Here is a 20,547-nt window from a genome sequence, read left to right as displayed (position 1 = left end):
AATGAGACATCGGTGCGCTCACTACTTCAAACGACAAGATGTGACAAAACATCATATCTGTTGCATAACATGCTAAAGAGGTGTGTCGCGGCTGCCTATGATTAATACTAGCAGCTATTGGGTCAGAAAATATCGAAATTCATCTCTCATTCAATAAACCTATTCAAAAGAGTGGGCAAAAGTTATAGGGCGAGTAAGACTTAGGCGAGCTCACTGCTTCAAACGACATGAAATGGGTTATGCAAGCTGATACAGAAATTTTCTTCCTTTTGTTATTGATTTTCTCTTCTATTCTAACAAAATGCCAGCGACTTTGACATTCAAATGTTAGTTTATTGTACTTAGGTAATAAGTATAAAATCTAATCGGAGAAACTAAATAAAATCATTTGACTCCAACTTTTTGGCTCGTTCTGAGCTTCTATTAATGCTTTGCGCGCCAGTAACTAGAACTAAGATAAAACTTCTCGTTTTGTCTTAGAATAATTAGTTTAAACAAAATATTTAAAATGCATCGTTCTTCTTGTAAAAAATAACACAATTTATCGCGTTCAAAATTAAAGGAAAAATCTCCGAAAATTAACTAATACCAGGATTAAATCCTGGCCATTACGACCAAAATCTGTCATTTTAAGTTTAGATAAACCAAATTCTGATCGGCAGAAAGAAACTTTAGGTACCAATGACTGGGTACAAATCCTCGAAAAGTTACTAACAATTTCCATCTGACATAAACCAAAAGATAATCGAGAAATCGGATAACTGATTATTCTCTAATTTCCATGGAAATTCTCCACACATGCACATGGCTACAACAGTTTTACATCACTCATGAGACAAAAACCGATTCAGAAAAATCTGTACAAAAAGAAATTGGAAAACGTTTACAAGACCTCAACTTCGACGTAAATGCAAAGCCTTAATCCTCTTAGTAGCTAATACTTAGATTAAAAAAAAAAACCTTTTACATAGCTAGTCATGATAATTGCAAGACATCATATAAAAGAAAAAAAAACAGTGGTTCCGGCAGGATATCAAAGATGAAGCTCGTAAGAGCAGTTCAGACAAGCAAAAAGTCAACTTTTGAATCAATTGGAAATCTGTTCTCTTGGTAAACTTTACTTTGGCTGTCTTTTGGTTTTTCCTACTCTGAGAAGAAGACTCTAGACAAACATCTCATCTGTAGCTTACTAGTTTATGGTCAACATATCAGCGTTTGCAGGTATCTTAAAACTCCCTGGGATTCCAATGCTCAATGCCTTAACTGAAAAATAAAAGAATCTAAGTTTAGGGAGGATAGTTGAGTTGCCATGAAATATTTCTTGGCACATTAAAAACGATACAGTGCACAAGAGGATTTTTTTGAAAAAAATCAGCTTTTTTACTCCTACCAGGTTTCCTAAAAAGAATGTTATCATCGTAAACGTGCCGGAGCAAAACATAAATTCGTAACCAAACTGAAACATATAAGCAACAATTATGATGCAATGTAACTTTGTATTGAATAGAACGTGTAAACAGAATATCTACTTGCTTCAGCTTCGAAATATCCTTGAAATCCAGGTTGACGTCGTCACCAATGAGTACAAATGGTGCCCAGTAAATCACCTCCTTGAACTTTTCAATTTCTCTCATACACTTCATGGCCTGATTGAGAGCTTCACTTGCCTTCTTGCCTTTGGCAAGTGCATCGTAGAAGAAACTCATGAACTCCAGGGTTCCCTCGTCGTCAATCGCCCACAAGGTTACCACAACAGATCTGGCACCGGCACCCAAAAGTGCACGCGCCATGCCGACCACACCCTCGGCCATGAGCTCCCCGCGAGCAGTGTGACAGCAGCTAAGTACAACCAGACGTGCTCGCAACCCAGCTTCTATGACATCTTTCATCGTCAGTAGATAGTCTTTCTCTTGCGGCTGAGGGTTATCTCTTGTGGTGTTTGGTGCCAGGATAACTTCTCCAGTTTCCATTTTACCGTGCGCTGCAATGTGAACTAACGCCACTGATGACATTCGTTTTAACACTTCATGTTTTGTTGCCATTTCTCCAGTGAGGGGGGAAACATTTAGGCTACGTCCGATCATCTCCACTTCTTTCCTTGCTCCTGGAAGTTGCACCAAAAGTCCTCCCTCATAGATGATGTGTTTGAAATATGGGTCGCCGACAAGTAATGCACCAGTCTTCATGTGAAAGTCAGCTGGACAATCTTGAATTAGTTGCAACGTCGTCAGAGAGGGAAGCACACGAATTCTGAAAGAATCACTTAGATATGATGAGTTGGAGTCCTGCAACGCTGCGTAAGGTACAAGGCAAAATGGCCCCTCAGGAACGAATGTTAGTTCGTTGGCTTCGATCAGATCAGCAATAGGAGTAATGATGATGTCATGCAGCTTCTTTGAAGCACTTAATTGGGAGTGTCTCACATCAACTCGGATCACATCATTGGCCACTTCCTCTTGTGTCGGCGAATCACGAGGAAGATTTTCGATTGTAACAGTATCTCTTACACCGATTTCCTTCAGAGCAGTTTTGTTCAGAAGCCGGATGAAACATTGCAATTCATCCTCATACTTATAATTGTTGACGTGTACCTCTCTCATCTGGATATTATCTTCACTGAGACAAACCCAGAAGTAAACGCATGGTCCATTAATAGATATAAAAACTGTGCTCAATGGAACCCTCCTCAGAGAAATGCGGAATGCGCTGTGCGTTAAAGAATCTCCAGGCTGATATTTTGTCATCATAAGATCCCTCAGAGCTTGAGCACGTCCTTTCTCTGCGGCAAGAAGAGCCTTCACAACTTGACCTCGATTGAGATTTATACGCCACAAACCTTTGTATGCTACTTGGTGCTGATTACGATAAGAAATCTTCCACTGATCGTTGAGTTGAAGACTGGCCCTGATATCATCATACAATTCTACACTCGAATAATAACAGTCAAAGGCCATCATATGATTTCCTTGGCACTCAAAACTCCCTCCAAGGGAACAGAGTGCGCACGCCTCTCCAGTCTTATCTTCCACTTGTTTGGATATTTTTAGGTGAAGCTGATAACACTCAATAGCTGTTTCCAACTCTCTTTGACCCTGATGAATCCTGCCGAGAAGGCAATAGCTTCTTCCCTCTCCGGCCTTGTCTCCCACTTCTTTAGCAATTTCTAGATGACGCCGATGGTACTCGATTGCTGTTTTGAACTGTCGTAGACCTTGATAAGCGTTGCCGAGATTGCCATAACTTTTTCCCTCTCCGGACTTGTCTCCCACCTCTTTAGCAATTTCTAGATGACGTTGATGGTACTCGATTGCTGTTTTGAACTTTCGTAAACCTTGATAAGCGTTGCCGAGACTGCCATAACTTCTTCCCTCTCCGGCCTTGTCTCCCACTTCTTTGGCAATTTCTAGATGACGTTGATGGTACTGGATGGCTGTTTTGAACTCTCCCAGACTATCAAAAGCAATGCCGAGATTTGCATAACTTCTTCCCTCTCCGGCCTTGTCTCCCACTTCTTCAGCAATTTCAAGACATTTCTGATGGTACTGGATGGCTGTTTTGAACTCTCCTAAACTATCAAAAGCAATGCCGAGATTGCCATAACTTGCTCTCTCTCCGGCCTTGTCTCCCACTTCTTTAGCAATTTCTAGATGACGTTGATAATACTGGATGGCTGTTTTGAACTCTCCCAGACTATCAAAAGCAATGCCGAGATTTGCATAACTTCTTCCCTCTCCGGCCTTGTCTCCCACTTCTTCAGCAATTTCAAGACATTTCTGATGGTACTGGATGGCTGTTTTGAACTCTCCTAAACTATCAAAAGCAATGCCGAGATTGCCATAACTTGCTCTCTCTCCGGCCTTGTCTCCCACTTCTTTAGCAATTTCTAGATGACGTTGATAATACTTGATGACTGTTTTGAACTGTCCTAGACCTCGATAAGCGTTGCCCAGATTGGCATAACTTGCTCCCTCTACGGCCCTATTTCCCAGTTCTTTTGCAATTTCTAGATGACGTTGATGGTACTTGATGGCTGTTTTAAACTGTCCTAGAGCTTGACAAGCGTTGCCGAGATTGCCATAACTTGCCCCCTCTCCGGCCTTGTCTCCCACTTCTTTAGCAATGTCTAGATCACGTTGATGGTACTCGATTGCTGTTTTGAACTGTCCTATACCTTGATAGGCGTAGCCGAGGCTGCAATAAATAATTCCCTCTCCGACCTTGTCCCCCACTTCTTTAGCTATTTCCAGATGTCGTTGATGGTACTTGATGGCTGTTTTAAACTCTTCTAGACTTTGATGAGCGTTGCCGAGATTGCCATAACTTGCTCCCTCTCCAGCTTTGTCTCCCACTTCTTTAGCAATTTCTAGATGACGTTGATGATACTGGATGGCTGTTTTGAACTCTCCAACATGATAAAAAGTAATGCCGAGATTGGCATAACTTGCTCCCTCTCCTGTCTTGTCTCCCACTTCTTTAGCTATTTCTAGATGACGTTTATGGTACTTGGTGGCTGTTTTGAACTCTCCTAGACCTTGATGAGCGTTGCCGAGATTGGCATAACTTCTTCCCTCTCCGGCCTTGTCTCCCACTTCTTTAACAATTTCTAGATGACGTTGATAGTACTCGATGGCTATTTTGAACTCTCCTAGACTATCAAAAGCAATGTCGAGATTGCCATATCTTCTTCCTTCTCTGGATTTGTCTCCCACTTTTTTAGCTATTTCTATATGACGTTGATAGTACTGAATGGCTGTTTTGAACTGTCCTAGAGTGTCATAAGCGTTGCCGAGATTGCCATAACTTCTTCCCTCTCCGGCCTTGTCTCCCACTTCTTTAGCAATTTTTAGATGACGTTGATGGTACTTGATGGCTGTTTTGAACTCTCCTAGACCTTGATAAGCGTTGCCGAGATTTCCATAACTTGTTCCCTCTCCGGCCTTGTCTCCCACTTCTTTAGCTATTTCTATATGACGTTGATGGTAGTGGATGGCTGTTTTGAACTCTCCTAGACCTTGATAAGCGTTGCCGCGATTGCCATAACTAGTTCCCTCTCCTGCCTTATCTCCCACCTCTTTAGCTATTTCTAGATGACGTTGATGGTACTTGATGGCTGTTTTGTACTGCCCTAGACCTTGATAAGCGTTGCCGAGGTTGCCATAACTTGTTCCCTCTCCGGCCTTGTCTTCCACTTCTTTAGCAATTTCTAGATGACGTTGATGGTAGTTGATGGCTGTTTTGAACTCTCCTAGACCTTGATAAACGTTGCCGAGATTCGCATAACTTGTTCCCTCTCCGGCCTTGTCTCCCACTTCTTTAGCAATTTCTAGACATTGTTGATGGTACTCGATTGCTGTGTTGAACTGCCCGACACTATAGTAAGTACATCCGAGACTGTCATAAGTGTTTGCTTTGACTTTTAGTTCAACATTCGATTTCCTTATTAATTGAAGCAGACGTTCTTTATTGTTTTCAATCTTAAAACGTGTCAAGGGTAGCTAAACCATGAGTGGATTTGCGAAAGCAATGGAAATGTGTGTTTTAAAAATAATGAGAGTATTGGATAAAACCTTAAAACTGGAATGATAATTCGAGCGTGGGTTTCTTGAAGAGATTTGATTTCAAGTTATTTGAGAGTGTTAACTAGTTCTGAAGCGGATTTATTAGTTTGGGTTCGGTCGTCATGGTGATGTTCTTCTCAAGACAAAAATGAGGGGCATTCAGCAGAAACTCTGGGAATTAGTTATGGCCTCCTCTTTTAAGTAAAGTTTCGTGGAATAATCGAAAGAACTCCTGAGTAATATTTTAGCTTTTTTAAAATGCTCAGTGCAGTATAAGAGAACATTGCTTGCATTATGTGTAGAAGAATCTGCTTGGAACGTATTGATTTTCCTTGAAACATAACTCGCATTGCATCTCGTACCACGTTTGAACAGTCGTTAAAGGATACGGCCAATCCCATATGCAACCAGCTCGTTGCTTCTTTATACCAGCAAAGTTCGACACAAGCTCTGGCTCCTGAAAAGGAGAGTATAATTGGTGGTGCGAGGTAATTTATCACTGTTAAAGTATAAACGTATCGATAAAATTGACTTAATTTCCCATTTTGCCGGGAACAAAAATTGTGATAAGGAAGGAAATTTGAATTTGAGGAAAAACTGAAACGAAACCATAAGGAGCAAGCGCAAAGCGGCTACTAATTAAGCTTCAATTGATGATGATAACGATGAATTTATCTCGCGCATTCTTCACTTTAATGTGCATGCTATTATGCACTTTTCAGCACTTTTTGGGGAAGTTTTCAGGCAGACTGCATTGAGCAGTTTAACATTTGAAAGGGAATTTTTCAGTTGTCTCCCTGCCGGGTTTTTTAAGCATCCCCTGCTAAGAGTTACGGAGAAGATGCAGGAAACGAGGGTCACCGTTTTTCCTCCATATCCGTGACAAGAATATCAAACTATTTGAAGATTTCATAGCTTAGGCAGCAGCACAGTCTCCTCAGATATTTTAAGACTCTGAATGTTGGCCCGGTCTAGGGCTTGAGCCCTCGACCTCCGGCGCTCTACAACGTGAACTAACCAGATGGCGGTATTTGAGAGCTTATTGACATTTTCCTATACTTTTAACCCACATAACAGAATTGACACACCAGATACAATTGACACTTGGGGTGCAGTTACCTGCCACAAACCTCACAATCCTCTCTTGACGAAATCCGGGAATAGAATGTTGATGGCTTATATCTGGAAAAACCCACCTTTCTTAATAGCTTTGATTAAAGTGGGCTCCAATTGAACAGCAACTGTGGTATCATCGAGACATTCCACGTAGTTTGCTATGAGATTCAGGAAAGAAGGTTTAAAAAATTGGTCATTACATGCAATTGCAGCTATAAAGTGAAAAATTTACAATTTCATAGATTGCAGTCCATGTACGAGGATCATTTCGTTGCTTAATTTTCATCCGCTAGGGGGCGATTTCTGTTTTTACGCTACTTTTCTGCAGTTGCTCAGTTTTTTTCTTCTCTTGAGCAGATTGTGTATTCCGCTATTTTGTAACGCTGCACAACAGATTATGTTTGCACATGAAATTGTTACCCAAACGGAAATGAGCTGTTGCCCTGTTGCTGTAAAGCTTGTCGTTGAGTCGTTTATCCTTGCAGTTTTCTTTAAGTCCCTCCGTGTAGGAGTTTATCGCGTTATTAGTTTCTCCTTGTCTGTACTCTTTGTTACCTTTCTCCAGACATACTTTCGCTATTTCTGAAAACACAACGTTTTAGTGTTAATGATTTAGTAATGAGTTACACGACCCTTGACGGATGATGCCAGCTATATATATATATATTTATATCCAAACGAACTTTTAGGTTAAAGGAACTTTAAGCTATGAAAAAAAATTAGAAAAGGTTAAGAGCTAAGGTCACCATGTATCAAACAAACAGCGGTAAGTAACCCAAATTTGTTTTCACTCCTACTTTCATATTTTGTAGCCCATTATGTTCTTATAATTGTGGTGTAGTTTTTGTGAAAATATATTTTAGTTTTCGAGAAATGTCTTTTTTCGTTCGACCGCTCAAATATGCAAATTTTAACCGTGAATATTACTGGAGTTGTGTGACCTCATGTAACGAATGTACTAAACCCACGGTATTTCTGTAAACATAATCCTTTGTTTTATCGTCCAAACTTAATCTCCTGTCGTTATTGAAGCTGGCAAAGAAATATTTATTTGTCGGTGAATATTTTTGTCTGACATACTTTTCCTATGTCGAAAAGTAGCATAGTTTTGACAATGACCGATATGACAAAATCTACTGAGCTTCAAGCTTTAATAAGACAAAAGGATGGCTATAAAGTTACTGTAAAAATTTCCTTGTGTATTTGTGTTGTTCTATCTTGAGACGAACTCAAAGTCCAGCAAAATTTACTTGGTAGCGACTACGAAATATACATGGTGCGCCTACTTGTCGCCACTGTTAACTAGCATAAATCACTACAATTTTCAAAAAAAGCTGACATAACACTCTTACCTTGTTTATTTATGATTTTTGTAACTGTTTCGATGATCACGTTAATTATGCTCTACCACATTCTAGCCAGATTCGAGTTCCAGTTTTACGGTTGCCCACAACTGTCACGGCAAAACAAAAAGTAACGGCAAAACGAAGAAAAGGAGTTGGTCAGCGGTTGTTATTTGCATTTAAAATGGTATGTCGTGTAACAGTAACAGTAACAGTAACAGTAACAGTAACTGCTCGCTCGAAAAACCGCCATTTTGCGAGTTTGCTCACAGAGCACTTTGATTCGAGCTCACGATGTTTTGGACCGCGTGTGGTTCGGTAGTGGATGAAGATGCAAACTTTTATAAAAGCTGTGGTAGAGGTACGTTTCTTAATTTAAGGTTTTCGTATTTGCATTTCTTTTAGTTCCAAATAACGATAGGCGTAAAAATAAAACATTCATGATGTATAGATGAAAGATGACTTATACGATTTTTTGGATTATGTTTAATGTTATCTGGTTTAGGGAATTTCGCGGTTGATTGTCATATTTAGAGTACGAGCAGTAGTTCAGTGTTGGCTACTGTAGCAAAGAAACAAAGTAACGTTAGGATAAGAAGGCATTACAATTGAAACGATCATACCATTACATTTGACAATGGTGGATGATGTCATGTGTTTTAAACATATATCATTTTTGTTTCTGGTTCAAAATAAAAGGTTGGAAGTAAATGTAGGTGAAAAGTAAAAGTTACTGTCTATCATTGTGAATATTGAAAAATTAAGGCAATACTGTCTTAATGAAAACATTAATGATTCCCTCTTTATCAAATGAGACAAACGGGAACGAGTTTTGAGTGATAAAACTAAGCCCAGACTGCTACCGTCATTTTGGATTTCTGTCTGGGTAGATTTTGGTCACGTGCCAGGCAATGTATAATCGAGAACATGATAGAATTTCATTTCAGGTCTATTTATCAATTTTGTGGTGTATAACTTTCGTATTTTAGTACGTAATATCTATTTTGAATCTTCAAATTGTCTTGAAACTTAAAAGAAAATTGTTCTTTAAAAATTCACAGAAAATCGGTAGCCAAAACTATTTTTTTAGGTGTTATTTGATTTTCTGTTAACCTGTAATCTGTAATTTCGTCAGTCGCCGGCAGCTTTTGTTGCTTTACACAGAAAAAACACACGATACGAAATGTAGCGATCGATTTTGTCCCCAACAGAAAAAGCTTTTGAACACCTGTAAACTCTGAGCGCTTCGGAGTACGTGATAATTTTAATGAATCTTCGGATTGTTTTCAAGTTCAAGGATTGTAAATTACAATTTTACGAAAAACATTGGTTGTTCTCTTATTTCATTGTGAATCCTCGCACGCCTGCCAGTCGTTGGCGCCGCTTGTTGAAACAAAAACGAATAAATGTAAACTCTTTTAAAATTATCATTGGCTTCTTTTTCACCCCACCACTATTAACAACAAAGGCATTCCGTTTGTTTACTGTTACACGACGTACAATTTCAGATTCAAATAACAACCGCTGACCAACCGCTGACCAACTCGTTTTCTCTGTTTTGCCGTGAGTTAATTTTGTTTTGCCGTGAGTTAAGTTTGTTTTGCCGTAAGTTAAGTTTGTAGTGCCATGACTTTTTGTTTTGCCGTGACAGTTGTGGGCCACCGCACCAGTTTATATATCTTCTCTATCCTATTATATCAGTTGCGTGACAAGCGTGACACAGAAATTCAAAGATGAATCAACCTCCGAAGTACCAAGAGATGGGTTTTTTTTCCTCTTTGCATGACATCTAGAATAATCTTTCAGGAATTAATGCATTCAGAAAACTAAAACGTCCAGATCTATCAATGATTCCTTTGCCGGCTGAAGTCAAAGTATGGTTATATACAAAGTATGGTTAAGTATGGTTATGGTTACAATAGTCAATTTGATTGACAAGCTACATACTGATTTAGCTAACTGATTTGTTTTATAAGCGTCTCATCTTACATGCTAACATGGAGATTTGCTGTCTAGTTAAATCGTTTGCTGGTGGGACTTGTGGGTTTAGTTATCGAGAAGACCAAGTCGTTCCCTTGCGTGATTGTTAAAAAGACATTTCAAGTCGCTTGCGGAGTTGCAAGTTTTCAGTTCCAGAAAATGAAGTTGATATTGTTTTGTCGCGTGCCAGCTTCTTCACTCACAGATGAAGTCTCGGCGTTGGGTGGAATCGTGGTTCCAATAGCAGATGTAGGGTGCCAAAGAAATGTCCGGCCATGGTAAAGGTAGGGTTAAGTCGATTCTAAAGCTGATAGGGGAATTGGCAAGCGTGTATCACAGATAGTACTCAAGATGTCTTGAAAATTCGTACAATCTGGCTTCGGTAAGTAGGCTACTTTCCACCGTGAGCAAAATTACGCGTAGACTTAAGTTTCGATTGAGAATTGGTCAATAGGCTACCAAAAATTCAGACAGAGGCGGAGTTTTCTGAACTAATGTCTGAACACTTTGTTGGCTTTCCGCCGTCTGGGGGGAGACGTAATTATGTACACGGTGGTAAAGGGCCCTTCCGCACTAGCAACTAGACGCTGACAAAACTTGTTTCTGTTCGCCAAAAATCACATCAGAATTTGTCCTTGAAAAATAGTGTGCTGCACGTATCGGCACCCCCGGGGATCCCTTTACATGAGAGGGCTGGGGTGCGCGCCTGGAATTTCCAAAAACGACCGCTATAAAATTATTAGCCTGTAAAACCAAGTGTTTATGTCCTTTTCTGTCTTTTTCAATGCTTCCCTCGCTCCTACATAGGATTCATACAAATATGAGAGCCGTGCCGCTGAAACATAAATTTCAATTCAACGTAAACATAAATCTTTATACATGGTAAATATTCACTTGTGTCGGTATCAATTATTGCGTGACTATTTTTTGATATAAATGAGGGAGGGGAAAACACAATGCAAAACCTGGGCTCCTGTCAAAAAGTAATACCCAGGAGTAATACAATAATCGAAACGATTGATAAAATCATAAATAAACAAGGTAAGAGTGTCATATTAGACTTTTTTACAAATTGTAGTGATTTCTGCCAATTAACGGTGGCGACAAGTAGGCGCACCGTGTCGCTATCAAGTAAATTTTCCCGGACTTTGAGTTCGTCTCAAGATAGAACAACACAAATACACAAGGAAATTTTCATTGTAACTTTATAGCCATCCTTTGGTTTTTAAAAAGCTTAAAGCTTAATAGATTCTGTCATATTGGTCATTGTTAAAACTGTCTTTGTTTTGATGCTCTTTTTCGACATAGGAAAAGTATGTCGGACAAAAATATTCGCCAAAAAATAAATATTACTTTGCCAGCTTCAATAACGACGGGGGATTAAGTTTAGATGATAAAACAAAGGATTATGTTCACAGAAATACCGTAGGTCTAGTACATTCGTTACATGAGGTCACACAACTCGGGTAATATTTACGGTGAAAATTTGCATATTTGAGCGGTCGAACGAAAAAAGTCATTTCTCGAAAACTAAAATATATTTTCACAAAAAAACTACACCACAATTAATAGAACATATTGAGCTGCAAAATATGAAAGTAGGAGAGAAAACGAATTTTGACCGACTTGCCACAATTTTCTAATTTGTTCGATGGATGCTGACATCCTCTCTTAATACCTGTACAGTTTGTTTAAGTAAAATGTATAAGCTTTTGGGAGTCTGGGCTGTAGCGTGGCTATTACCAGATAAAGTCTGTTCGGTTTACATTTAGGTTGAGAGACTTTCCCAAAACCCTTTACACCTGGGTTACTTTTCCCAAAATATCAAGTTAGAATGTAAAACCCCAAAAGTTATTAAATCAAGCAAAGCAAAGCCAGGACCGAAAAAGGTTAAAACCTGTGAATGTTCTGATAACAAAAGAAACATCGTGCTGAAAGTGACAAGGGTTCGTGGTTTGCCCATCCGTCAGAAAAGAGCGCCGGAAAACATGTTTTTTTTGTTTTTTATTAGTATTTGGTTTTTCCCATACACGTAATTGTCTACTGAGAACATACTCGTAGAGGCTAACTGAAAAAAATTTGATTGGGAAAGTACCACTTTCCCACGAAGTGCCACTTTGCCTGTTATAAAAGTCAGCGGTTCTACATTTTGTTGGCTGGTGGTTCACAGGGTGGGCCTGGTGTTGACATAACTGTCTAAATAGCCGTGAAATACTAAGAGGACCAAAACAGGCGATACGGTCGAGACAAAATGCGTCCTCTTCTCTGTGGAATTCTCCAAATTGCGTAAAAATTTCTGCTAAACATGTATTGAACAGTAACGGATAAAAAGGTGTTAGCGTAAATACTTTCCTTTTGACGGCGTCAAAAAGTTACCCGTTTGCAAATTTTTCAAAACTCGACTTTAACGGGTCTACGAGTACCAACAGCTCTCTCTTACCGAAAATGACTTTCACACCAAAAATGATCAAATTTAGAATACTTTCAAGTGAAAAAAGGATAATACTTTTTCCTCGCAAATATCGTTCATTTTAGGTGTAAATTTTAGATACATCGTTAATCTCCAAAACATTGCGCGTTGATTTACAAGTAAGCACTTTTAAAACTCAGAATACTGAGTTTGACGAAGCTTTGTAGGACTCTTCAAAGCTAAGTCGCCTTCAAATTTGTCGCTTTATTGCTTATGAATAATTAATGATGATCGGATCGAGCCGTAAATTGTTTTTTCATTTAGTTTTTCATTTTACTGGTAACAGAGTTTGAATTTGAAGACGCAAGCTTTTGCTGTTTCAAAAACTTATCCACAGAACATACGCAAATTTTGATGTAAACGTGACAAAAAAAATTTACTGGGGCGTCTTTTAAACAATCCTATTTCACCTGGTTTTCTCACCTCTTAAAGGGTCATTGTATACATCAAGTTCAGCGTCACTTGACGTAACTTCACTTTCCTCTGTTGCTGAAATTACCGAGAAGATATTTCTACTTTGTTAGAGATCACAACTATGTGCAATTACAACTAGCGTTCTAATATAAGGCGTATTTAGTGGATTCCTAAAAACCTTCCAGTCGAAGTGGTCTAAAAAATAGTACACCAGAATTAAGATATACTTAATTATTAAACAATACAAAATCATCATAACTCGGTCTTTTCCTGTTGCTTTTTCTCACCTGTGGCTGGAAACTCATTTTTCACCTCCAGTTCTTCTTCCGTTGTTGGGAGGTTGCTTTCTGCCATAGCTAGAAATAAAATTGAATCGATTGCACTGCGCTACATCCTTAAAGTCAAAAAGAGATTCAAATGAAAGTAACCTTAAAAGAAAACGTTGTATCCTTAATCACAGAGGAAGAATAAGAATCTCAAAGTTTCCTCCATCACGCTATTGTGGTTGCGTGACAGCTCCAGTCAAGTTCCGCGGGTTGTGTCATGTTTGTTTTTTTTTATTGTTTGTTTGTTTGTTTTCGCAGTCTCATCTGATGAAACGTCGTTCAAGGCTGTCCCTCATCAAAATACGTGAGTTGCAATAAACAACCTAGTTGTAATCGGTAGACAAAATAAGAAAAATAAGATTGCGATCTTTCATTATAAATAGCATGAGCTCTACAGGTCTAATCAGTTGCGGAACGAAAATTAAGTTGTACCTGTTAAACTGTTATCCTCTGAATCCTTCTATTCTTCAGACGATGTCATTTGTTAATTCTACATGCCTGAAAATATAAAAAATATTTGCTTTACTACAATTTCGATTAAAAAATTATGGTAACATATTCACGAGTTTGAAAGATCTAACCTCATCTAATTCCCAGTTTCGTGATCAAAATTGCTGTTCTTCTTTAAGAAAGTTGTTGTGCTTGTTTTTTTGTGTTTGTTTTTTTTATTATTCTGTTGATGATTATTACTTGTTTACATGTTTCTCCATGATGATTAATTAATTCTGTGATTTAAATTCAGCTCTTCTTCTTTTAGTGCAAAACACTCGCAATCCGCAAAACCTCTTTTCTTCTCAGAGCATGACATGTTACACTCTGCCATAACTGAATCGATAAGGATGAATTCACAACGTGAGTTATATTGTACAAATGCAGTTTCTCTTCAAGTGACCAACTCGATATATCCCTCGTTCAATATGATACACATTTGTTTTTGGTCATCTTCCCATTAGCGTTACAGTTCTCTCAAATCTTTATTTTCCGACTTCACGGTGAAAACTTCATAAAGTTTCTAAAAATAATAACGATAAGCTTTTTTCTTGTAAATAACTCCCGCCAATTCTGCACTTAGTATTTTTGCAGTCAAAAGTGTAGGTGTCCGGTGAAATCACCAGAGGGAGATACAAAGCTAAAGAAATCACATCAATAATATGTATTCTTTATGTATATTTTTTTCCAATTTTATTGTCTTTCGATTATAATATGCTACATATTTCTTCATTATCTTTCCTCACCTGAAGACTGCTTGCAATAAATTTAACTCCAATAAAGTTTTTTTCCAAGAAAAATACTTGACTTCTCGTTGTTTCTAGAGAAAAGCATATTTAAACCGTTTAGCGTCTTGGAATGAATTAACGCGAATACCATAAGTACTATTCTTAAAGAAATATGCGAGGAAGACATTCAAAATTTTTTTAAATCATTGTACTCCATGCATATTTGTCTACAGAAACCTTCAGTGTATCTTACACGAATGTTATGAATAAATTGTTACCAGTTGTATTAAAGTTGGAAGAGAAATCTGAGACCGTAGCTCTTTGTCTCGTTGAGTTGCAGAATTGTCTGCTGAGTTTTGATGTAGTAAGCGAGGACATGAATTATAGTTCATACAGACAAGTGACGTACTTGAGACTGGAATCAGAAATGCCGCAGCTTCGTAAATCCCTCATGGGAAGGTAGATAAGCTACCTCAAAGTCTGGTATGTTTATCTGCATGTCAGCATTGGTATTTAATCCGTCGTTTAATCTAATCTGACGGATAGGATTTTTTTTCGGTCGTCGGTTAAAAATGATTTTTTCCTTTGTCACGAAAGAACTTGAAATTTCCTTTCTACCATTATGTATTTTAATACATGAAACTTTCGACATCGATGATCTTAGCAGTATGCAGGATAATCCTTTATGTATCCACTGTATGTCATGGCTCATTAACGAGAAATTTATTGCTATGTGTGAGAACTTCAGATCCTAAAATCCGATGGTCTAAGATTCGATCCTGCGTTCGTGACGAGCAAACAAGATCGATATTTCTTTCATTCTTTTGCCTCATGTTTTAAATTATTTCTATTTGTATCTTTGATCAATACCCGTTTATCTCATTAACTGCATTAGGTCGCTATTAGCTTATTCTGTCCTCACCTTAACTCCTGTGAAAATGTGATTTGCCCCACAAGTGTGTAACAGAACGGTGCATTTGGTAACACCAGCAGTATTGAAGCTGAATATGAGCTCATCGAACTCGAAACAGAAAATCGTGTATCATTGTTTATTTCGTGATCCATGATTCTATTTTGTAGCTATGCTGTTTCACTATTTATACGCCAAGTTCGGACAGGGCCTCATATTACATTTTTTAACTTTTCATTTTCATTAATCCGGCGTGTAGCACAGTGACATAAACATCCTACTTTTTTATTTTGTCTTTTTTTGCTGATGTGATGGTCGTTAAACCACCGCCTGATTAGTTTGATCGAAGGGCGCTGAAAGGACTGGGGAGAATAACCATAGTATAACCATAGTATAATAAGTACATATTAGAAACCATGACCAAACTGTAGGCTTTGCGCTTGCGCCGCGAATCAAAACGAATCAAAGCGGGAAAAAAACAAAAACAAAAAAAAATTGCTCCTGAACTTACAGTACGCACGTGGATCTCGGGTGAGTAAGAGCTGTGGGTTATCCACTTATTATATAACCAAAACTAACGAGACCTCATACGTTACTTAGGTGTTTTACACCACGAGAAAAACACACATAGTGAAGAAAATTTCCTTATTAATGATGAGGGCGACTTGTCGGCTCGGAAACTTCACAAATTTGTAGGAAAAGTTGACCAATAGAGCTGTAATTTACGTTACTAACTCAGTTGATAATAATAAACGAACTACAGTGGAAAATCAGTTTAGTAAGACAGGAGAATGAGTGAAGCATCTTTAATAATATAAAATTCATTCCAAATCTTACAGAAATTTTACAACCAGTCAGAAAGCCATCCATGGTTTTATTGAACAGTGAATGAGAAATGTGTTCTTCCATAGTCTTTTTGCTCCGTGTGTCACTGGCATTCATTTCAATGAACGTAAAACCAAGCTCTTCACAAACAATTGTTGCTGTTGTGGTTTTACCAACTCTTGGGGAACCGCGCAGAAGAGCTTCCTTTAAGGACAACCCATCTTGGTCTTTGTTGAAAAAGAAAGCTGTGCAAAATAAAAATGTTTAAAATTGTGATTCCATTACTAAAATACTAACTGCATGCATAAGTGACTGTCGAGTGAAATAAATTCATCAAAGTTCATAAGTTACAGCTGTTTAAAAAAATGTATCTCTGAATGTGGGAATTAGGAAACATGACTTGTATTTATGTCATCAGTAAGTTGTACAAATGCACCTGAATGCACCTGGATGCACACAAGAGAGATTATATTCACTAAGTATAATCAACGCACAATACATGTAGGATGTTCACTGGTAAGGAAATTTAAGGCATACAGCTGAAATGTGAATTAAATTTACTATGAGGTCATGCTCGTGCTAATTGTTGGAAAGGTTTGAAACACCCAGTGCAGGTGATGATGATAGTGTTTGTGTTGTTGGAGATGACATAGATCTTTCACTCAGTTGTGACAAATCCCCTTCAAACTGATCTTTTCTCTGGCTGAGAGACTCCACTGGTTTAGCTTCCTCCTTCTTCTTTGTCTTCTTCTCCACACTTGGTGGTTCATAGCTGGTCTTATTGCCTGGTTTTGTTCTGACAAGCTCAAACATACCGTCTTCATTTATTTGTGATGTTCCACATTGCCCTAGCCTTAACAAAGAAACCATAGTTTCCTTGTCCAGTAATGTTCAGCTGTTCAATGAAGTAGAGACAACCTTAAATCAGTTAAAGGGTCTCTAAACAAAGCAATGTTTAATGACCTCCTCAGCAAGAAATATAAGCTTATGCCTATGAAAAAGAACAGTTCTTTTAGAAGCCAACAAACTTACAAAGTAAATAATTAATTTCTTCCCTAACTTGTAAATTTTTCAGTTCTTGTTAGTTTGCTACACAGACTTATGAATTGTTAATTATTGAGTTAATTTAAGCAAATTTGTGGCAAGTTTCCCTGATATTTTCGCAATAAGCCGTGGCTCAGATTTGTCACAAAAATTTAAGGAAAAAGGCGCAACCTTTATGTTGGTGTTCATGTATTTGTTTTTGTTTTTTCCTTTTTTGATCTGTGTATTACAATGTACCTTAGAAAGTTTATGCTCTCCAGGATCCCATCCCACAACGACACAACTTGTTTTCTTGCTCACTGATTGGGTAACTTTTCCACCGTATCTTTGAATCAAATCAGCGGCCTCCTCTCTCTCAATACTTTCCAAGACTCCTGTAATAACAAATGTCAGTCCATCCAAACAGTTTTCTGCTCCCTAAAAATTAAATTATCAAGTGCGTGCATGATTCAAGATATGCACAAGAATAATTAATTCTTCCCTTGAAGACCTGTTAATATAGTCCAAACTGAAAAGTTATAAATGGTGAAAAATGAAAAAAAACTCTGTAGATACACTATAAACATTTGGGAGCAACATCAGCATCTCTGCACCTACCCCTCCCCTAACCCAAAAAAAAATCAACTGATAGCAAGCAAGGGTTAATGTTGGATTAGGGGAGGGGTAGGTAGGCAGTTTCTCAGATACTGACATTGAACCAACATTTAAACAACAACTGAGAGTAAAAGGATAAAATACATTTTTTTGTTTAACCCTTTAACTCCCATGAGTGACCAAGACAGAACTTCTCCTTACAATATCAATACAATATCATGCAGACAAGTGATGAGAATAAATACAAATATCAACCAGGGGATTATTAGTTGATCCAAGACCAAATTCTCCAAACTGCCATCACAAGAATTGTATGACAGACAGTAGGGAGAATTACTATTGAGATCTTGGAAGTAAAATGGTCAATCAAAGCATGCATTTTACAATTTTCAGAGGGTTAAAGTGTCAATTAAATGTATCATTTGTGACACATTTGTCAATCACATTAAATTTATTTAATTCTTCATTCATGGGTTTTGTTTGAATAAAGAAAAAACCGTTCAGATGGAAATGGAAGGATTATGTCATCTTTAATCAAAATTCATGAAAAAAAAAATTGAAATCATGATTCCCCTGAAAACAAAATCTCCCAATCACCCTTGTTGTAAAAAGTATAGGGTACCCTCAATAATTAGACATAATTTCTTTACCTGAGTCCAAGCTGATTGGTCAATCTTCTACTTTTCATAGCTTTTGAACTCTCCTCCTTCTTTACTGATGTGGCTTTTCTAAAAGAGACATGAATGAAAGAGAACCAGGTTCTGAATACACCTTGATATCAGTATGTATATTCTCCATACTGTTCCCTATACATTTTCTGAGGCAATTACAAGGAGAATTTTTTAAAATAATCAAGAACTTTTATAGTTAGTGATCATTTCCTTGACTCTTGATTCAGGGGTGATTTTAGGGTCCAAAGTTTAATCCTTTAACACCTAAGATCTGATTGTTATTTCTCCCCTCTAGCTGCTACACGTCTCCTTCTAAATTAGTCATGAGAACTTGGCACTAGATCAAGATAGCAGCTTCTGCTTGATAAGTTTAAATATTCTCATTACCTGTTTGCTGAATAATGTGTAGACATCATAAGGAGAGGTTTCATGTTAATCACTTCTGGGAGTTAAAGGATTAACTACAGCTGTATGAAAGGGAACAAAATTCAAGAAACAAATCCCATACCTGATTTCTAGAGGAAGAGGATCTTCATCAGAATCTAACAGAGATGTACAATTAATTTAGAAATGGGGTCAGGGCATCACTGAGATGTTGTACGTATACATGTAATTATGTGAATCTTTTTACACCCTAATTTATTTATTTAGCTTCGCCTAATTATCTCAGGCAGGGAGACCACCACAGCTTTAGCCAATTACAGTGGATCCCGCATTAACAATGACAAGGCCAGACCCCCCCCTCAATTCCCAGTAAACAGGCCAGACCACATCACAGTAATCTTGTGAGTAGGTTCTTTAACATCCCCTGCCTAACCAAATTAACTAATTAATAGAAGCAGGAGACGGGACCTTCGGTTTATTCATCCTTATCCGAGAAGACTAGAATGTCTATCCATTTGACATTATAGAAAGGTAGCACATTCTCCTCAGTTATTTTAAGACCTTGAGTGTTGGTCCAGCCGGGGCTCAAACCCTCGACCTCCTGCGCAACAGTCCAGCGCTCTAACCAATTTAGCTAACCGGGAGGTTGTTTCTGTAATAATGCAAATTACATTCGGAATTGACAAGGACACTGTACAGCACAGTACACCATTAAAACAAAAACAGAGGTAAAACAGAGGTGTAATAGTTTGTGTAGAGTCTCAACATCTGTTCCTTTTGAAACTGTTTGTGTTCATCCTAAAACATTACCTGAGTCAATGTTGTTTTTTCCTTTCTTCTTCCTCTTCTGATTTTCTTTTGGTTTTTGTTTTCAGGCAATGTCATCACCTTCACTGCTTGATAAACTCTGCCCAGAAAATCAACAAATACATATTTTTATTCACACAAATGTGAGATAAATTCACTTCTTTGGACCTAACAATAACAACTGGATAAGATCAAGGGTGGGGGGTTGGGGGGGTGTTGTTCCTCAGAGCACAACTTTCTTACAAATCATTTTCTTCCACCTCAGAAAAATCAAAAGACACCAGGCTTGTGGAAAACATGGTTTGGGTTAAGTGAAGTCTCAATACTTCTTTATCAGTCATCTTTCAAGCTAAATTATCAACAATTTCATTTTCCCTTCAGTCTGAATAAATGAAAATTAACAAGTACTTGTCAAAACTGTGAATTAAGCATTAGTATTGCATACTGCAACTGCTGTGCAGACTTAATAAGCTGCAGTTTGAACAAAATTGCAGGGAATGCTAATGTCCAAGATATTTCAGACTTGAGTGAAATTTAGGTGGCAGTGTATCACATCATGCTGTTTAGCTGTTTAACCCTTAAACTCCCAGATGTGATGCATACAATGTCCAACAAAAGGGTTGTGGAAAAAAATTTTTATCTTGATCTAAGAACAAATTCCTATAACAAATGTACAAGGAAATGTGTAGCAACTAGAAGGGAGAATTAGCAAACAGATCTTAGGAGTTAAAGGATAAATACAAAACTGCTTCATTTTACAACCCTGTTTAGGGAAAAAAAAAGGCAAAACATTGTAACTTATCAGCCTCACTCAGTTACCCTGACATACTCCAACAGACCATTGAAAATTATACCTACAAAGTTAGTTAACACACATTACCACACCAT

At 37.9% G+C, this 20,547-nt stretch overlaps 1 protein-coding gene across 1 annotated transcript; it reads right to left on the bottom strand.

Moving 5' to 3' along the window:
• Nucleotides 1-1,189: 1,189 nt before the first annotated feature.
• On the bottom strand, nt 1,190-7,620 carry LOC131776197 (tetratricopeptide repeat protein 28-like). The gene is made up of 7 exons (XM_066166486.1): nt 7,602-7,620; nt 7,095-7,256; nt 6,755-6,832; nt 5,921-6,015; nt 3,092-5,474; nt 1,511-2,983; nt 1,190-1,263 (listed from the first exon to the last, which is right to left on the bottom strand). The coding sequence occupies exons 1-7, from the start codon at nt 7,618-7,620 to the stop codon at nt 1,190-1,192; spliced, it is 4,284 nt and encodes a 1,427-aa protein (XP_066022583.1).
• Nucleotides 7,621-20,547: the final 12,927 nt, after the last annotated feature.

The sequence above is a fragment of the Pocillopora verrucosa genome, chromosome 5 (assembly GCF_036669915.1).
Source record: "Pocillopora verrucosa isolate sample1 chromosome 5, ASM3666991v2, whole genome shotgun sequence".
Classification (NCBI taxonomy): domain Eukaryota; kingdom Metazoa; phylum Cnidaria; class Anthozoa; order Scleractinia; family Pocilloporidae; genus Pocillopora; species Pocillopora verrucosa.
Note: the sequence above shows the minus strand (reverse complement) of the source record. Positions and strands in the feature narration are given on the sequence as shown.

What these genes read in the sequence shown, in the direction of transcription:
- LOC131776197 (XM_066166486.1), bottom strand. An exon ending in AATCAAAGCTATTAAGAAAG is followed by an intron (nt 6,016 to 6,754) that starts GTGGGTTTTTCC and finishes TCTCCTTTTCAG; the next exon opens with GAGCCAGAGCTTGTGTCGAA. An exon ending in TTAACGACTGTTCAAACGTG is followed by an intron (nt 5,475 to 5,920) that starts GTACGAGATGCA and finishes ACACGTTTTAAG; the next exon opens with ATTGAAAACAATAAAGAACG.